Source organism: Scyliorhinus torazame, chromosome 19 (genome assembly GCF_047496885.1).
Source record: "Scyliorhinus torazame isolate Kashiwa2021f chromosome 19, sScyTor2.1, whole genome shotgun sequence".
NCBI classification, from domain to species: Eukaryota; Metazoa; Chordata; class Chondrichthyes; order Carcharhiniformes; family Scyliorhinidae; genus Scyliorhinus; species Scyliorhinus torazame.
Window position 1 is genome coordinate 114,801,025 of NC_092725.1, and position 16,132 is coordinate 114,817,156.

Here is a 16,132-nt window from a genome sequence, read left to right on the forward strand (position 1 = left end):
CGAGCAAAGGGCTTACGCATGGTATAGATTAACAATCATTTAACATGTATATGACCAAGGGCTGTAATATCCTGTCGATGAATCAAAACCCCAGCGTTTGCTAGTTAATCAAATTGAAGAGTAGACTTTTACTTGCGGGGGGTGGGGGGAGATTAGAAGGTTGGAAATGAGACAATGTGAGGTGGCTGATTGGGATTCCGAGTTTAATGCATGAACAATATAAACAAGATTTATTGAGTTGCAGTCGCTTCCTTTGCGCTCCTGAGATTGTTGGAACATGAAACGTGAATTTAAAAAAGCAGATTAAAAGAGGAGTTGTCACTTAAAAGCAGATAACAATAATAGAGTGTAACTTGAATCGCCAACTTGCTTTTGATTGAGTGGAGATGACTGTAAGTCTGGTAACATCTGGTTGATATCAGTTCTAGGATTCGGCGTCGATCCGGCCCTGGAAATTGACGTTTTCTCTGCATTGCAACTGAGTGATTCGACTGAGGGAATTGCCCAGGTCCAAGGGTTCCACAATGGAAGCAGAGCCTTTCTGTTCCAAGGTAAAAACACATCCCCTCTGCCTTCACCCCTTGAACATGTCCGGGCTGAATTCGGGGACCGTGCAGTAAGTCAGGGCTCTGGTAGAGGTACAGGGAGCAGGATAAGTGGTCCGACCCCCCCCCCCCCCCAGTGTGAATGGGACATGATTGAGAGTGCTGCTTTGCGTGGCGTGATTTCCACCACCAGTGACCAGTCTGCGTGTTTTAACACTGAGCTTCTTACAAGACAGGGCCACACCACCCCCCCCCCCCCCCGCCACTCTGCTCCGAGAGGAGCTACATGAATGAATGATTAATGGAAACTTTACTCAACGGGCAGTTAAACTAACCCGAGCGATAAGCCTGCTGGCTGGATAAAATGTAAACCAGGGCTGGTGGAAAAGGTTAAAAAGGATGACCGAGATCATCTGTCGCATTTTATCTCCCCAACAAAAGCTCAATGAACTGACAATCAGAGGATATACTGATTGGAAATAATTTCTAAAAACCCCATCTCTGCCCAGTATGTGACAGGAGCCGTTGCATCGCTGATACGGGGCTGCTGTAACCTTCCTGATGAATAGCTGGGGAGATCCAGAAGATTGAGTGTGAGGCGCTTCCTTTAGTGTTTAGAATGCAGTGGAGATACCGCCACGCAGCTCCGCTTGACTGAGGGCTACTTAAAATATGTGGCGTTGGCAATCCCTCCCCTGAGCGATGGTGCAGGATTTATTATGGGTCTTTTTTTTGCTTTAATGTTTGGAGCTTTGCGTTTCACATGTCGCGTGAAGGCAAACAAACCATGCTTCACAGAGATTTGTAACACAGACAGCTTTTGTTAGAAAAACCCGACTTCTGTAAACCTTGCTGTGTGCAAATTGGCTTCTGTGTTTCCTACATAACAACAGTGACAGCACTTCAGATGTACTGTCTGATGGTTTTAGGATAGAACCAGAGAATCACCGAAATGTTAAGCTGCAGAAGGAAGCCATTCAGTCCGTCGTGTTTGCCACCGCCACAAAAAAAACTAGCCGTTAATTTTAATCCCATTTTCCAGCACCCGGGCCTTCGCCTTCTGGGTGACACTACTTCAGATGCAGATCCAGGCACCTTTTACACGAATTGCGTGTTTCAGCCTCAACCACCAACTTAGGCAGTGAATTCCTGACACCCACCATCCTCATGTCCCCTCTAATCCTTCTACCAATCACCTTAAATCTATGCCCCCTGATAATTAACCCTTCACTAGGGGAAACGTCTTTCCTGCCTACCCTTATAGTATTGTACACCTCTATAGGTCACCCCTTAGCCTATCAATCTGTCCTCATGGCTGCAATTTTCACGCCCTGGCAACATTCTTCTACGTCTCTGCATCCTTCCGGAGCAATTCTGTGCTTCTCGTAATGTCATGAGGATGTGAAAGTTCTAACACCAATGCAAGCTCTTCATTTATTAAGCACTATGTTAGAGTAAGACTAACGCGTGTTGCTGTCCAGATGTCGGCCATCTAAACTCTATATACATTCTGGAGACTTCAGCAATTATTTCACATAAATTAACATTTAGAGCTATACTTGCCACAAGTGCCATAAAAATACAAGTTGTTGTTGCAGTTCGCCAGATTTAAATTAAAATGGTGGACCAGTGCGCTTTTGCTAAACAGGAACTAGTACAAACTCATTCTTGGGAGTGTGAACATCGCTGTCAAGGCCGGCATTTATCTCACATCACTGGTTGCCCATGAGAGAATGATGGGGGGGGGGGGGGGGTGGATAATAGGGGGGAGGAAATGGGCTGTATAATTCAGGCAGGATGATAGTGATGGTTGGGAAAGTGGCACTGAGCAGAGGTGAGGATAGTGAGAAGCAGGGAGTGCGGTGGAATGGGGGTAGAATAATGATGGTGATCTGGGGGATGGTAGCAGCGACCCAAGGAGAGCTATGGCCAGTTGCAGCTCACATGAAGCAGTCCTCCATTTCCCATTTCAGTAAGTACATTTTCCATTTTGGATGCAGCCTTCAGTTGCTTCTTTAAGGACAGGCTGATAGATCACATCTGGACCTGTTTTTGTTCCTGATGCAGCCAGTTCAGGTTAAACTGATATTGCAGAAGAAGCTGAAAACTGATCTATGTTCTCTTAATTGCACATGTAAAGGAACTAACACCTGTTTCAAGCACGGGCTTGGATGCAGGTATTTTATTTTAACCTTTAACAGGATGAGTGTGCACTGCCTGCGACTATTGTGGAAGCTGAAAAGTCCAGTTAGCTTAGAGAAATGGGCGATGCATGGTTTCATTTCTAGGCCACAGTCTTTGCGCTGTAATGATCCAAAAAGGAGTTGCTATTGTTCAATTGATGTCATTACATCATGTAAACATAGAAGTCCTTACTTTCTTATCAAATCTCACCATATCAGATTCTGTTAAAGAACAAAAGGCATATAGATTTGTGCCAGTTACCACATCTTCATGATTTTTAAATCATGAATTGTGGCGGCTATTATGTAGGTAGACGCCAGCATTTATTAAGACTTCACAGATAAAGTTGCAAAATCTAAATAACATTCAACCTTGGGCTGATAATTGGCAAGTAATGTCCGCACCACCCAAATGCACAGCATCGACCTTCACCAACAGGCGAGAGTGTAAACACTCCCGGTGACATTCATTGACATTACCATCATCAAAATCTCCACCATCAGCATCCTGGGAAGCTTAACATTGATCAGAAACTTCAATGGATCAACTACATAGTTACTGCGGCCACAAGAGCCGATAAGAAGCCGAGAGTTCTGCAGCAAATAACTCAACTCATTTCCTGGCTCCCCAATGCCTTCCCACCATCTACAAGGCACAATTCTGGAGTGCGGTAGAATTCTCTTCACTTGTCTGGATAAGTGCACGTTTAAGAAGCTCAACCATCCAAGATAAAGCAGCATGCATTGCTGCCGACCCCCAGTAGCCTTCCACCCCCTTGTTAATCAAGAATCTCTCTGCTCTAAAAATATTCAAAGACTCTGCTTCCACTGCCTTTTGGGGAAGAGAGTTTTACAGATTTACAACCCTCAGAGAGAAAACAATTTCTCCTCATCTGTCTTAAATAATTGACCACTTTATTTTAATTAGTGACCCTCAGTTCTAGATTCTCCAACAAGAGGAAACATTCTCTCCACATCCATCATGTCAAGATCCCTCAACCAAGTCACTTCTTATTCTTCTAAATTCTAGTGGATAAAAACCTAACCTCTCCAATTTTTCCTCATAAGGCAACCAATCCATTCCTGGTATGAGTCTAGTAAACCTCTGAATTGCTTTTAACAAATTTAAAACTTTCCTTAAATGAGGAGACCAGTGTTGGGGGAGTACACTGCACTCCAGATGTGGTTTCACCAATGCCCTGTATAACTGAAGCAAAACATTTCTATTTTTGTAGTCACCACATTAAAAATTCAGCATTGGCTGAAAGTGACAGCAGTGTGTACCATCTCCAAGATACATTGAAGGAAATTGCCTTCAACATTACCTCACAAACTTGCAACCTCTGTTATCCAGATGGACAAGGACAGCAGGCACTTGGGAACGCCACCACCTGTAAGTTCCTCTCCAAGTCACTCACCATCCTGACTTGGAGCTATATCGCCATTCCTTCACTGTCACTGGGTCAAAATCCTGAAACCTCTCTCTAACTGCACTGTTGGTGACTGCAGTTGTTCAAGAAGACAGCTCATCACCACCTTCTCAAGGGTAATTTGAGATGGGCAGTAAATGCTGGCGTAGCCAGTGACCAATAAAAGAATATAAAAAGCAAGATTCCACAATCAGCCATCTGAAAAATGATTAATTAAACTATGCTTTGCGTTGTTTGTTGAAGGAGGACTGTTGGTCACAGCATTTGGTGAATTCTGCCCTTCACTGAATACGCCTATAATGATCATGTGAATCAATAGACAGATGGGTCTCTTGAAGGACTGGGCATCCAACAATGCTGTATCCCTTCACTACTGACTGTTTAGCATTTATATTTAAGCTCTTGTGTGTGCCTTGAAGTATAATCTCATAATTTGAGAATATCACCAACTGAACCAAATTGACACTATGTTTAGTTGAAGGTATGAGTTAGACTAGGCCAGGTATTTATAGTTTGCCCTCTTGCACTCTCTCTCTCTTCTCCCCGCCCCCCCCCCCCCAATTATTAAGGGTGTTATGGAAAAATAGGAAATGCATGATCTTGCCAAAATTATGTTATCAGTTGATTAAGACAGAAAGCTCTGGGGGTGATTTTCAGCTACCATCAGCCCATTTCTCGTTTATCGCTGGAATAACAAGCAGCCAACAACTGAAAATTGGAGCTGGGCATCTCAGCAGCCTCATTGTTGCTCAAGACATTCCCAATGCAATTTTCAGGCTTACCTATAAGTTACCGAACAACCCAATCACCTGAAAAAAACTGAAGAATGGGGCTGCTAAAATATGCAAACTGGGGCCATGAAACCTGAAAAATAGACACTGCGTGTGTTCCTCATGTCCAGTTTAACCTAAGTCCAGGAAACTTGCAATTTCAAAAAAAGAGATCCTCCTAGATTTCCTAAAAAAATAAGACCACACTCCCTGTCCACTATTGGCTGCTTCTGGGTTAACTTCAGTGCCTAACCTGTACTAGAGTGGGAGATGGCCAATTTCCTGCCCTCCTGGCACCAATGTGTGGAGTTCAGTTGGTACCTGAAGCTTAATGGCCGCATGTTAATATGGACCAGGGCATCAAAATGGTTCAGAATTCATGTCGGCACTGAAATTGGTGGAGCCGCAACTCCACTGACCTTGTGTTTGCGACTAAAATTTCACTCCCCCTGCCTCATCCCCACATTTCATAATTATTTCATTGGAAAAGGTTATTACTCCCCAAACTGCTGGGGCTACGTCTAACATCTCTTAATATTCAGTTTCTGGGATGCACCATCAAAATGAAACTGCATTGCTGACTATTAGAATGGACTGTAACAGCAGCATGATTCTTTGTCTATGAAGTCTTTAAAGCAAATTGACTGCTTCTGTTTGTCAGAATGATTTGTAGAAATGGTGTTTTATTCAATAACCACTGATTATATAAGACGGAAAAAATATACTTCAGTATACAATTCAGTTTTCAATAAATGACTTATGAATATTGTACCAGCCAAGTTCCATAGAGACAGCTTTTAGGAGGCTTTGAATTCTGTTGCCAAGCCTCTGATATTCAGCTAAATTTGTTCTAGTGAATTAGGCCGAATTTAACCTTTCCCTTCGAAAAGAAATGCAGTTCTTCAGTTGTTATGGTCCCCATAGAGACTGATAACTGTTTTGCAAAGAACGCAATCCCCACGATGCCAATGGAAAGAAAACTGCAAGACAAGTTTAACTTTTTAAAACCCTTATTGTAACAAACCAACTAAAATCCACATAAAGTCAAACATTAATTGATAGGTGCAGGATATTTCAAAGAAAGAGGTAGATACAACAAAGTTACAACTCACAGAGTTACAGACACTTGCATTACTTCCCACATAAATGTGCAACCACCTGCACCTTACTCTTTCCAACTCAGTTTCTGCCATGTAAGTTCTCTCATTGCCCACTCAATCATTTCAGCCCTTGAGTTGCATTCACTAGCAGATCTTCCTCTTCAAATGTGGCAGATCTGGAGAGCCACCAAGGAAATCCACCCCTCATTATCACTAACAACATAAAACATACATTATTCAAGTCTTGTTTTGGTTTTGATTTTAACGTATTAGTGTACAATATTTATAAACCCTATCAGTGAAAATATTTCTCCCCTGTTAGACAGACAACATTAAGATGCAGATTCTAAATGCCCTGTGAATATTAATCATGATTCTAAGACCAGTGAACAACTATAAAAGTGGTAAATTCTGGATCCAGGCCTGGCATCATCTGTGGAGGGAGAAACAGAGTTCATGCTTCGAGTCCAATATGAGTCTTCTTAAGAACTCTGCAAGTTATTTGTTTTAAGCACTTTCCAGTGCAATTTTGTCTGCACCCTCTCCAAGACCTTGGCCTCCTTAAAATATGGTGCCTAGAACTGGCTGCAATATTCCAGTCATTATCATATCGGCTGGTGCTGGCATTTTCAGGCCCACCTGTTCCATGCCCGCTTGGCAGCGCAGGCACTGGGGTGCCTTATTGATGCTTTTAATCACATTTCCGTTTGATGTTAATTTTCATTTGTGCTTTATTTTTGTTTAAGGCAGTACCCATTTCAGGGGCTGCCCCTTTTAATTTGTCCCTCAGTTCTTTTAATTTAGTTTCATTGGTTTTACATAAAATAATTCAGCTGCCCTCCGTCTCCATGCCCGATCTCTGGGTTGTGGGTGGGGGAAGGAAACCTGAAAATTTAGCCCTGCAGCTTTGTTTCGAAAACCACTAATCTTTTTCACAGCCTTCTCAGCGAATCATCTCACCTTCAAAGACTTTTTCACATACATTCCCAGGTCTCCGCTCCTGCACCACTTTTAAAATAGTACCATCGGCGGGATTCTCCGTTGGCTGATGCTGAAATCGTGAAACACGATTGGGCAGAGAATAGGTTCCGACGCAAAAATCGCGCCAATTTGATGCCAAATCGCAATTCTCCATCACTTCGACAGTGGCGTCAGTGCAGTCCAGAACACATCTACAGTAAACACCATTTGCATGTCATTAGTGGGCCCAACGTGGTATTCTCTGGGGCCCCCGTGAAGCTCCGCCTCCGATGGACCCGGTTCCCGATGGTGCGGTTCATTTGTGCTTTTAAAAATTGTGAAACCAGCATCATGGTTGTTGAGGGAGAGAGAAAGGGTATGGAAAGTATCCAACATCGCCATAGTTTGCTGGCAGTTCTGCAGCTGGCCGGCGGGGACTTCTGCCAGGGCCGCGGGGAGTAGAGGGGGGGTGGCCAGGAGGTGGGCTGTGGGGTTGGGGTGGATGGGCATGGAACACCATTGCCGCAGCCGGCAAGGCAACCATGCAGCTGTACATGCCGCTAACAGCCCAATGTGAACTTAGGGCCACGGGTCGTATAGGTGTCCACCCAGGCCACCCCTTAGGAACCCTCTGGCCCAGCCGACCCATCAGCTGTCTGGGTGCGCTCCAGCACAGCCAGTGCCATCTTGCTGGCTGGAATGAGTGTGTGTGGGGATTGCAATGTGTATGTGCGGCTGCAGTTTGTCAGCCTCCCGAGTGTCATTCACAGACCTGGGGAATCCCACACCGGTTTCATTGGAATCGATTGTGTTCCACGTGGAGCCGGTGCTAGCCCCTCCACAGTTGCTGAATCGATCTAGGTTCGGTGGTAGTTTTGCTGTCGTGAAAGTCCACGAATTCTGCGTCGGCGTCAACAGTCACAGAAACGGAGAGTCCCGCCCCATTTCTTTTATATTACCACTCCTCGCTCTCCCTACCAAAATGAATCGCATCACACTTCTCTGTGCTACATTTCACCTGTCATGTGTCTGTGATTTCATCATGTTTGTGCCCCTCTGAATTTGTGTACATTATCAAGGGTAGTACACTTGCTGCCAGTCTGAGAAACAGCTGTTCACCACTACTCTGCCTTCTGGCTCCTAGTTAATTTCATATCCATGCAGTCGCTAATCCCAGGAGTTTCAATTTCGCTGAGAAGTTGATTATCTGAAAAGCCTTTTGAAAGTCCGTACATATATTTTTCCAGCATCCTCTGTTCTTGTTTATCATGTCTCCTTTTTTTCATTTTTAATCTCTATCTGTTTCCCAATCCTTGGAGTACAAGCTTTAGATGTACTTTCTTTCAGATCGTGGAATCTGTTTGGTCTGTACCTAAACTGCATCCTCTTTGAAGGCCTCCTTTTCATTTCACCTAGGCCAGATCCCTTAACAACTCACTGAAATTAGTCCTACTTCAGTTGAGTTTTTTCAAATCTAATTTTTACTTGTCCTTTTCCATAACTACCTCAAATCTAATGATTTTGTGATCACTGTTTCTTTAAAACTGTCCCACTAAAACATGGTTCACTTGCCTCATTCCATTCCCCAGAAAAAGATCCAGTGTTGTTTCCACCCTCATTTTGGCTGGAATCAAGGAAATACACTTGGGCACATTTCATGAATTCCTTCTTATCTTTGCTCTTTACACCATCATCTTTTCAGTCTCTATTAGGATAATGGAAGCCTCCATTATCACTGATCTAATGTTGTTGCATCTTTCTGCAATTTGCCTGCAAATTTTCCCTCTCTTCTTCCCATTATTAGGTGGCCTATACTCTATACCCTGCTCTGTAATAGCTTCACCATTGTTCCTCAATTCTGACCAAATAGATTTTGTCTTTGAACTCTCAAATCCCTTTCTAGTGCATAACAATATCTTTGATCAATGCTGCCATTTGCCATCCTCCTCCTCAGACTTTAAAAAAATTTCCTGCATTCCACGAAGCGGCGACAGTTAGCATAGTTGGCTAGATGGCCAGCATGTGCTTCAGAATAATGGCAGCATTATGGTTTGATTCCCATTCCGGCTGAGGTTGTTTGGGATCTCCCTTCCCGCCCTGCTGCTGAGAGTAGAAGTCAATGACAAACCACCACTGTCAAAAACTGCCAAGAACACTGCTCAGGATGAAACCTTAGCAGACAATGAGCCAAGGAACTGAATGAATGATCTTACATGAATATATTTTGGCCAGGAATATTCCTCTGCTAGCTTGAATATGGTCTCAGTCACTGTAACATGATGAAAATAAAGGTAGTTTAAAGGGATTTATATTTGCATTGATAAACATTAGAAATAAGATATAGTTTTAAGCGCATTTAATTTAATGTTTTTGTGCTTGGAAGGGTGAAAACTATAGTTAAATTCATGTTGGACAGTGGTGTTCTTTGTGGGGGTTAGTTTCAATTCCAACTGTAATTCTATTGTGCTTAGAGAGGGTTACGGGTGATGAGTAAATAAACCAGCAGTGGTTGATTAGCAACTGGGGCCTTGTCGGGGAGAGAGGCTTTTAAGTTTTACTTTCGATATTTTGATTGAAGTTGGAGATAGGCAGTGAGAGAAAAGACAGTTCTCACAGCTCTCCTAGAAGCAGTTGGTTTTATAATGTTAAAGAGGGAACATATCTTTCAGCCTTGCTAGAAGAAAAGCCATACTATAGAGAGTGCCCTGAGACTGCGATGGCGCAGGTGGTGGAGTGGGGGCAGTAGCTCTGGTGTCTTTAAGCAAGGTGAGAGTGAGAGTGGATCATCTGATGCCTGCAAGGGGGTTAGGGAATGGAGGGGGTCACCCGATGCCTGCAAGGGGGAGTGGGGGTAAGTGGGCATAGATCATAGAATTTACAGTGTAGAAGGAGGCCATTCAGCCCATCGAGTCTGCACCGGCCATTGGAAAGAGTACCCTACTTAAGCCCACACCACCACCTTATCCTCATAACTCAGTAACCCCACCTAACCTTTTGGACACTAAAGAGCAATTTAACACAGCCAATCCAACTAATCTGCACATCTTTACACTGTGGGAGGAAACCGGAGCACCCAGAGGAAACCCACACAGACACAGGGAAAAAGTGCAAACTCCACACAGACAGACACCCGAGGCTGGAATTGAACCCGGGGACCTGGGGCTGTAAGGCAGCAGTGCCTACCAATGTACCACCTGATGGCTGAAAGGGTGGTGTCGGTGAGAAGCGGCCTACCGATGCCTGCGAAGGGAGAGAGGGTGTCACAATATTGGCTTTGTGGGGATGGTGAGGGGGTTGGGGGGGGTTGGGGAAGAGCACCTTGTCGCGTTTGCTGTGTTGGGGAAGAGCCATGATGCTTGAAGGGGTCCTAACATTTATGTGGGGGTGAGTACTGGGGCCTGTTCAGTTTGTGCGCTGACCAAGGTGCCTTCCTGGCTCTTCGGCTCTATCAGGCCTCACCCGTCCAGACTGATGGCTCAAACCATGCCCACACATTGGGCAGGATTCTCCAATCCCGTGGCCAAGTTCTGACGCCGGCATGAAAAGCCGCGCCAACCACTCCGGCGTCAACGATCCCCGATTTTGAGGAATGCTCCCCTTCCTAGGGGGCTAGGTTGGCGCCAGAGTGGTCCCCGCAGCTCCAGCCGGCGAGTTTGCGCATGCACAGAATGGCTGACGTGATTTCGCGGCGTGGGTTCCTGTTTCCGCGCCGGCCTCTGGGCAATATGGCGGAGCCCTAAAGGGGTTTGGCGCGGAGGAACATAGTTCCCCACGGAACCAGCCCGCCCACCGATCGGTAGGCCCCGATCCCGGGCCAGGCCACCGTGGGGGGCCCCCCCCCTCCGGGGACGGATCCCCCCGCACACCCCCCCCCCCCCCCCCCCACCAGGACGGTCTCCACAGACACACGTTCCAGCTCCCGCCGTGTGGGACCTGAGTAACCCACGCCGGCGGGACTCGGCTGAACCCGGCCCGTCGGGGCCCAGAGAATCATCGGGGGGCAGGGGACGCTTTCAACGCGGCAGCGATCCCGCGGGCGCCCGAGAATTGGTGCCGGAGAATATGTAAGCTGGCGGCGGGGTGCGCCAGGGATCCTCCGACCCAGCGCGGGGTTGGAGAATCCCAGCCATTGTTTTTTTTACTCAGGGAGGCTCAAGGTCTGGAATGAAAACTGGCCTGCAGCTGGAGAGCTACGTGCTGGTTTTCAGTCAGAGTTTGACACTTGGAAAAAATATGATAAGTTTCACTGGAGTTAACAGAATAGAGAAACCTGGGAACCAGAACAGATTACTGTTCAGTAAAATCACAGATTAAAAAGACATTGGACTGTGAGAAGGCAGAAAGATATCTGCAGTAGTGCTTAGGTTTGTGAGCAATTACTACAGCTTGGGAGATGTTATTTGAAATAATTGTGGGAATCGGTGGCTGGATCTTGGAGTTTGTGTAAAAACCTTGAAGACAAAGGAAACCTGAAAGGAGAGGTGTAAAGCCTGAAAGTGAAACCTGGATTGGAGCAGCGAAGGGAAAGCATGATTAAAAAAAAAATTTGAAAGTGTGACTTTTGAAAGCGGCATTTGAAATCACTCGTGTGGAAACCAGAGTTCAGTGAGACAACGTATAAGAATCACCTAGGGGGACATAAGGGAAAATCCACAGACATTCACTTGGGTTAGAGTGGAGTGTGTCTTACCACAATCATCTTGAGTGCTTACAAGGGACTTTGTGCGTTGATGAGGCCATTGTAGCTTGAGACGTACTTTGTAATCCATGTTAACCTTAAAATCTGTGTGTAGTTGTGAAGATAGTGGAGGAGCAAAGGAGTATTGTATTATAATCCAATATTTTTACATTTAATAATTTTTTCTTCCTTGTTGGTAAAACTAATTAATGGAGCTGTGACTCTGTTCCTCCACGTTTTATAAAAATAAATAAAAGCTACGTTTTTTGAGCCAGGGTTCCATTCTGGAATCTTCTTATCCAGCTGTAACATCAACTGGAATCATAACAATACTGATATCATAATCTTATGTGACTATTTGTGCCTGCACCACACCAATCATCCATGCTCCATGCATTTTTGCACAATCAACCTAAATCTGTCTTAACCTGCCTTCCATCTGATCCAGGCTATTTCTGGACTATTCATCATTCTAATGATGTTTGGCTCTGTCAGTCCTCTGTGCACCTTGTACCTCCTCTATAATGACTCATCTTAGTGTTTTCCCCCCACCAAATTAGATTAAACCATTTCCTACAGTTCTAGTTAACCTCCCGGTGAGTTTGTTGAGGTGTGACCTGTTCATTTTGTATAGGCCTGACACAGATATGGTCTCATTGAATGCTCCAATGCTTTCGGTGGGATACTGCTAGTGCAGAGTGGCTGGTGAATTTGCCAACATCAGTGACGGCATTCCAAAAGAAATTAATTGGAGGTCGTTTTCACACCCTTGCTGGGACAGAGAAGGATCAGTAGCTGATCAATCATCAGTTATAAACCCTATTTTATGTTCATTCACTTTATGTTCAATCAATGGAAAACTAAGTTGGGCAGGATAATGACAACTGCCCCCATTGTGTAAAGCCCTTTGGGACTTTCCAACCTTGCAATAAGGCACTCAATGAATGCGAATCATTTGTGATAAGGCACTCTCTGAATATAAATCGTTTTCTTTCTCTGTGGAGGCCTTTGCTTAATTCTGCTGCCAAAAAACTTTGTGTTCTCTTTGCTTGTGGTGCTTGTGGTGTCTTTCCCTTTAAGACAATGTAGCCGAAAATGGTCATCTGACTTGAGGGGCCAATGGGAACCAAGAGTGAGTGATCACTCAAGAGGGTGGTGTCCTTGGGCAGAATACGTCTAGCAGCCATGTAGTAAGCATGGAAGGCTGTGCTCCAAGGCAACTTAGTGCTGCAAAATGCCCTGTACCAAGTTGCTCTTTGTTGATAAACACCATTTTATTCCTGACAAAATCTATTCCTAACAACTTTGTTAGAAATGGGATTTACTCTATTTAAAAAGATGGTGGTGTCTGGGGCTTTTGGATTGCCTGGATAAAGAAAATACAGGAATTTCAGGAAAGGTGGAGCACGTTCCTCCAATGGGCCTTGCTCAATTTTTCCGTCCATTAATTTAAATTTGCAGGGCCATGGGGAAAGAGACAGAGTATGGACCTATTGGATAAATAGTTGAGCCGTCACAGGCACAATGGACTGCATGGCCTCCTTCTGTGCTAAAAGATTCAATGATTCTGTGCTCCTTGCTGAGTGATTTCCCTGCATTTGCAGCACCCACTCAATCTTATAGCTAAGGACGCCGGAAGAGGAAATTCCCCCCACGTTCTTATTGAACTGCTCAAAATGTCTTTGGCTGCTCCTGTGTGGATACCAATATTTGTCAATGTTATAGAACTGGCACTGAAACTCCAGCAACAGAAGGGGTTATTGTCTTTTGCACTGGGTAACACTTCTGTACTTGAATTCAATCCAAGCCATGTGAGAAAAGAGCAAGACACTTGTATGTCTTGACTCAAATGGTTCTTCTGTTTAAGAATGAATATATGAGCATACAATATATTTTAAGAAAAATTTCCAATTAAGGAACAATTTATTTATTTCCAATTAAGGGGCAATTATCCACCTAACCTGCACATCTTTTGTTTGTGGGGATGACCCATGCAGACACGTGGAGAATGTGCAAATCCACATGGACAGTGACCTGGGGCAGGGATCACACCGGGTCCTCAACACTATGAGGCAGTGGTGCTAACCATTGTGCCACCATGGAGCCCCCATTAAGGGAAGATTTAGCGTGGCCAATCCACCTAACCAGAACATCTTTGGGTTGTGGGGGTGAGACACACGCAGACACGGGGGGAATGTAAAAACTCCACACGGACAGTGACCCGGGGCCGGGATCGAACCTGGGTCCTCGGCGTCGTGAGGCAGCAATGCTAACCACTGCACCACCGTGCCGCCAGAGCATACAAGATATAACATGGAAATGGGAATTTGACATGTGCAAATGATTATTCTTCTAAATGATGTATCTCTTCACAAGTAGATACTGTGCAATAATGATAAGGGGTGGTGGAGGTCAAATATACAAAACAGAAATTGGAAAGGGGAGGACAGTGAAGGCAGAAAATGAACACATTTTATGTGAAATTATTTACTTTGGAGCATCAGCAGGCACTACCATAAATCCCAAGAGGCTGTCTTTCTCTGGGGATGCATATTTTGCACATCAGTGACAGTGACAGAGAAAGAGATCGGGAGAGGATAAATAAAAGTAGAAAGTGGATATATGCAGTCCTTTAAAATATGAAAAAAAATAGAGAAGGGAAACTGTACTGCATTTCAACACCATGGGCAACTTTGCATTCGCAAAAGACAACAAATAAGAAATAGAAGACAGGGAGAAATTCCTTGTAAAGGGAACAAAGGAAATTGGGTGTGGATTAACCACATTAATATTTATAAACGCCAAAGCAATATTGTTTGAATTTTATTATTGATGTTACAATTTGGCAACAGGCAAATCAGAGCCACTGAGGTAATTGGATTTTTGAGGGCAGTCCTCCCTAGCTCAGTTCAAAGCATGTTATAAAGAATTCTGAAAGCTGATTAAAGTGAATTAAGGTAGTGTGAAGCTGGCGGGATGTATGTGTGTGTGTGTGTGGGGGGGGGGGGGGGGTGAAATGAAATTAAAGCTGAGAGAACCTAACCTTCAAAGAAGGCTAATACATTTAAACTGTGGCGTGCAATGTTAAGAACAAATGATTTTGCGAATTCATGTGAAATTCCTTTGTTAAAATAGTGAACAGAGAACTGACGACGGACATTGCTGAGCTCATTTTCAACCCTTTAGGTGAAGCTTATTAGCTGGCAAAAGATTAATATTCACTTGTTGGAAAAGCAGCGAAATAGGGTTTAAGTCAGTCAGAATAATAAGGGTAATATTGAGTAATGTAAAATAATAGACAACATTTCTCAAGAACATAAGCATAATTATTCCTATTTTCATCATCTATGAACATGCTTTTAAAGCAGAAATGTATTTTAATATATTTGCAATTTGCTTACTATTGTGACATGTAAATTGACTTTCTCAACCATTATGAAGCATTTTGTTTACCAAAGGAGCATCATAACTTAGGCTACGTTTGTTCAAATAGATACGTTTACAACTCAACAACTAGCAATCAGCCGCATTTGTTTAGAATACATATGTAAAGAAACTCAGCATCCTTAAACATTGAAGAATGAAGAGTGAGGAAACACTCTTGCTACTTTGCCACGGCCATCAAGTGACATCTAGCCGAGTCACAGGGATCGTGGCTGCATTTTTCTGCTCACTTTTGTTCAAGGAAGGCTTACTTGCTGCATCTATCATTACATCGGTCCTGAGAGAGCACAGTGACCACTCAGAGGGGCAGGCTGGAGTACAAAGCGTCCGAGCAGTCATAAAATTAAATTCTGTGGGTTAGCCCTGCAGCCTCACGGCGCTGAGGTCCCAGGTTCGATCCCGGCTCTGGATTACTGTCCATGTGGAGTTTGCACATTCTCCCCGTGTTTGCGTGGGTTTCGCCCCCACAACCCAAAGATGTGCAGGCTAGGTGGATTGGCCATGACAAATTGCCCCTTAATTGGAAAAAATGAATTGGGTACACTAAATTTATTTTAAAAAATTTAATTAAAAAAAATTCAATTAAATTCTGACGTAAATGAAAGATGCAACTTCCCATAATTTTTTTTGTGCTTTTGTTCAAAAACGCGGAATATTAAGATTTGGCAGAGTGCTGGAATTCTGCACATACAAAATAAGTTGCTGATTTATCTGGCCATTCATTGGTCTAGAAATACAGGCAAAAATCATGTTCGGCCTCTCACACATTTCACAGCTGGCTCAGCTATAGCATTGTCACAGGCCCGTAAGCGCATTGTCTGCTTCGCGCACTCGGCTGGGGAATCACTTCTTGTTAGGGAAGGAGAAGCACCTGAGAAGAGATGAGAAAAGCAATATTTAAAAAAAAAATTCATCTTTTAAAAAAAATTTAGAACGCCCAATGCATTTTTTCCAATTAAGGGGCAATTTTGCGTGGCCAACCCACCTAGCCTGCACATCTTTGGATTGTGGGGGCGAAACCC

At 44.1% G+C, this 16,132-nt stretch overlaps 1 protein-coding gene and 1 long non-coding RNA gene across 2 annotated transcripts in view; one reads left to right on the forward strand and one right to left on the reverse strand.

The window, feature by feature from the left end:
• LOC140396439 (uncharacterized) overlaps positions 1-523 on the reverse strand; it is a 67,644-nt gene extending 67,121 nt beyond the window's left edge. The window contains exon 1 of the long non-coding RNA XR_011936535.1: positions 371-523. This is a non-coding gene — a long non-coding RNA (uncharacterized lncRNA). The remainder of the gene's footprint in view (positions 1-370) is intronic.
• The window catches only part of LOC140396438 (protein kinase C-binding protein NELL2-like), a 369,190-nt gene that overhangs the window by 861 nt on the left and 352,197 nt on the right, over positions 1-16,132 (forward strand). Inside the window, exon 2 of the mRNA XM_072485066.1 lies at positions 423-551. Coding sequence (XP_072341167.1) covers positions 423-551 — 129 coding nt within the window. The remainder of the gene's footprint in view (positions 1-422; positions 552-16,132) is intronic.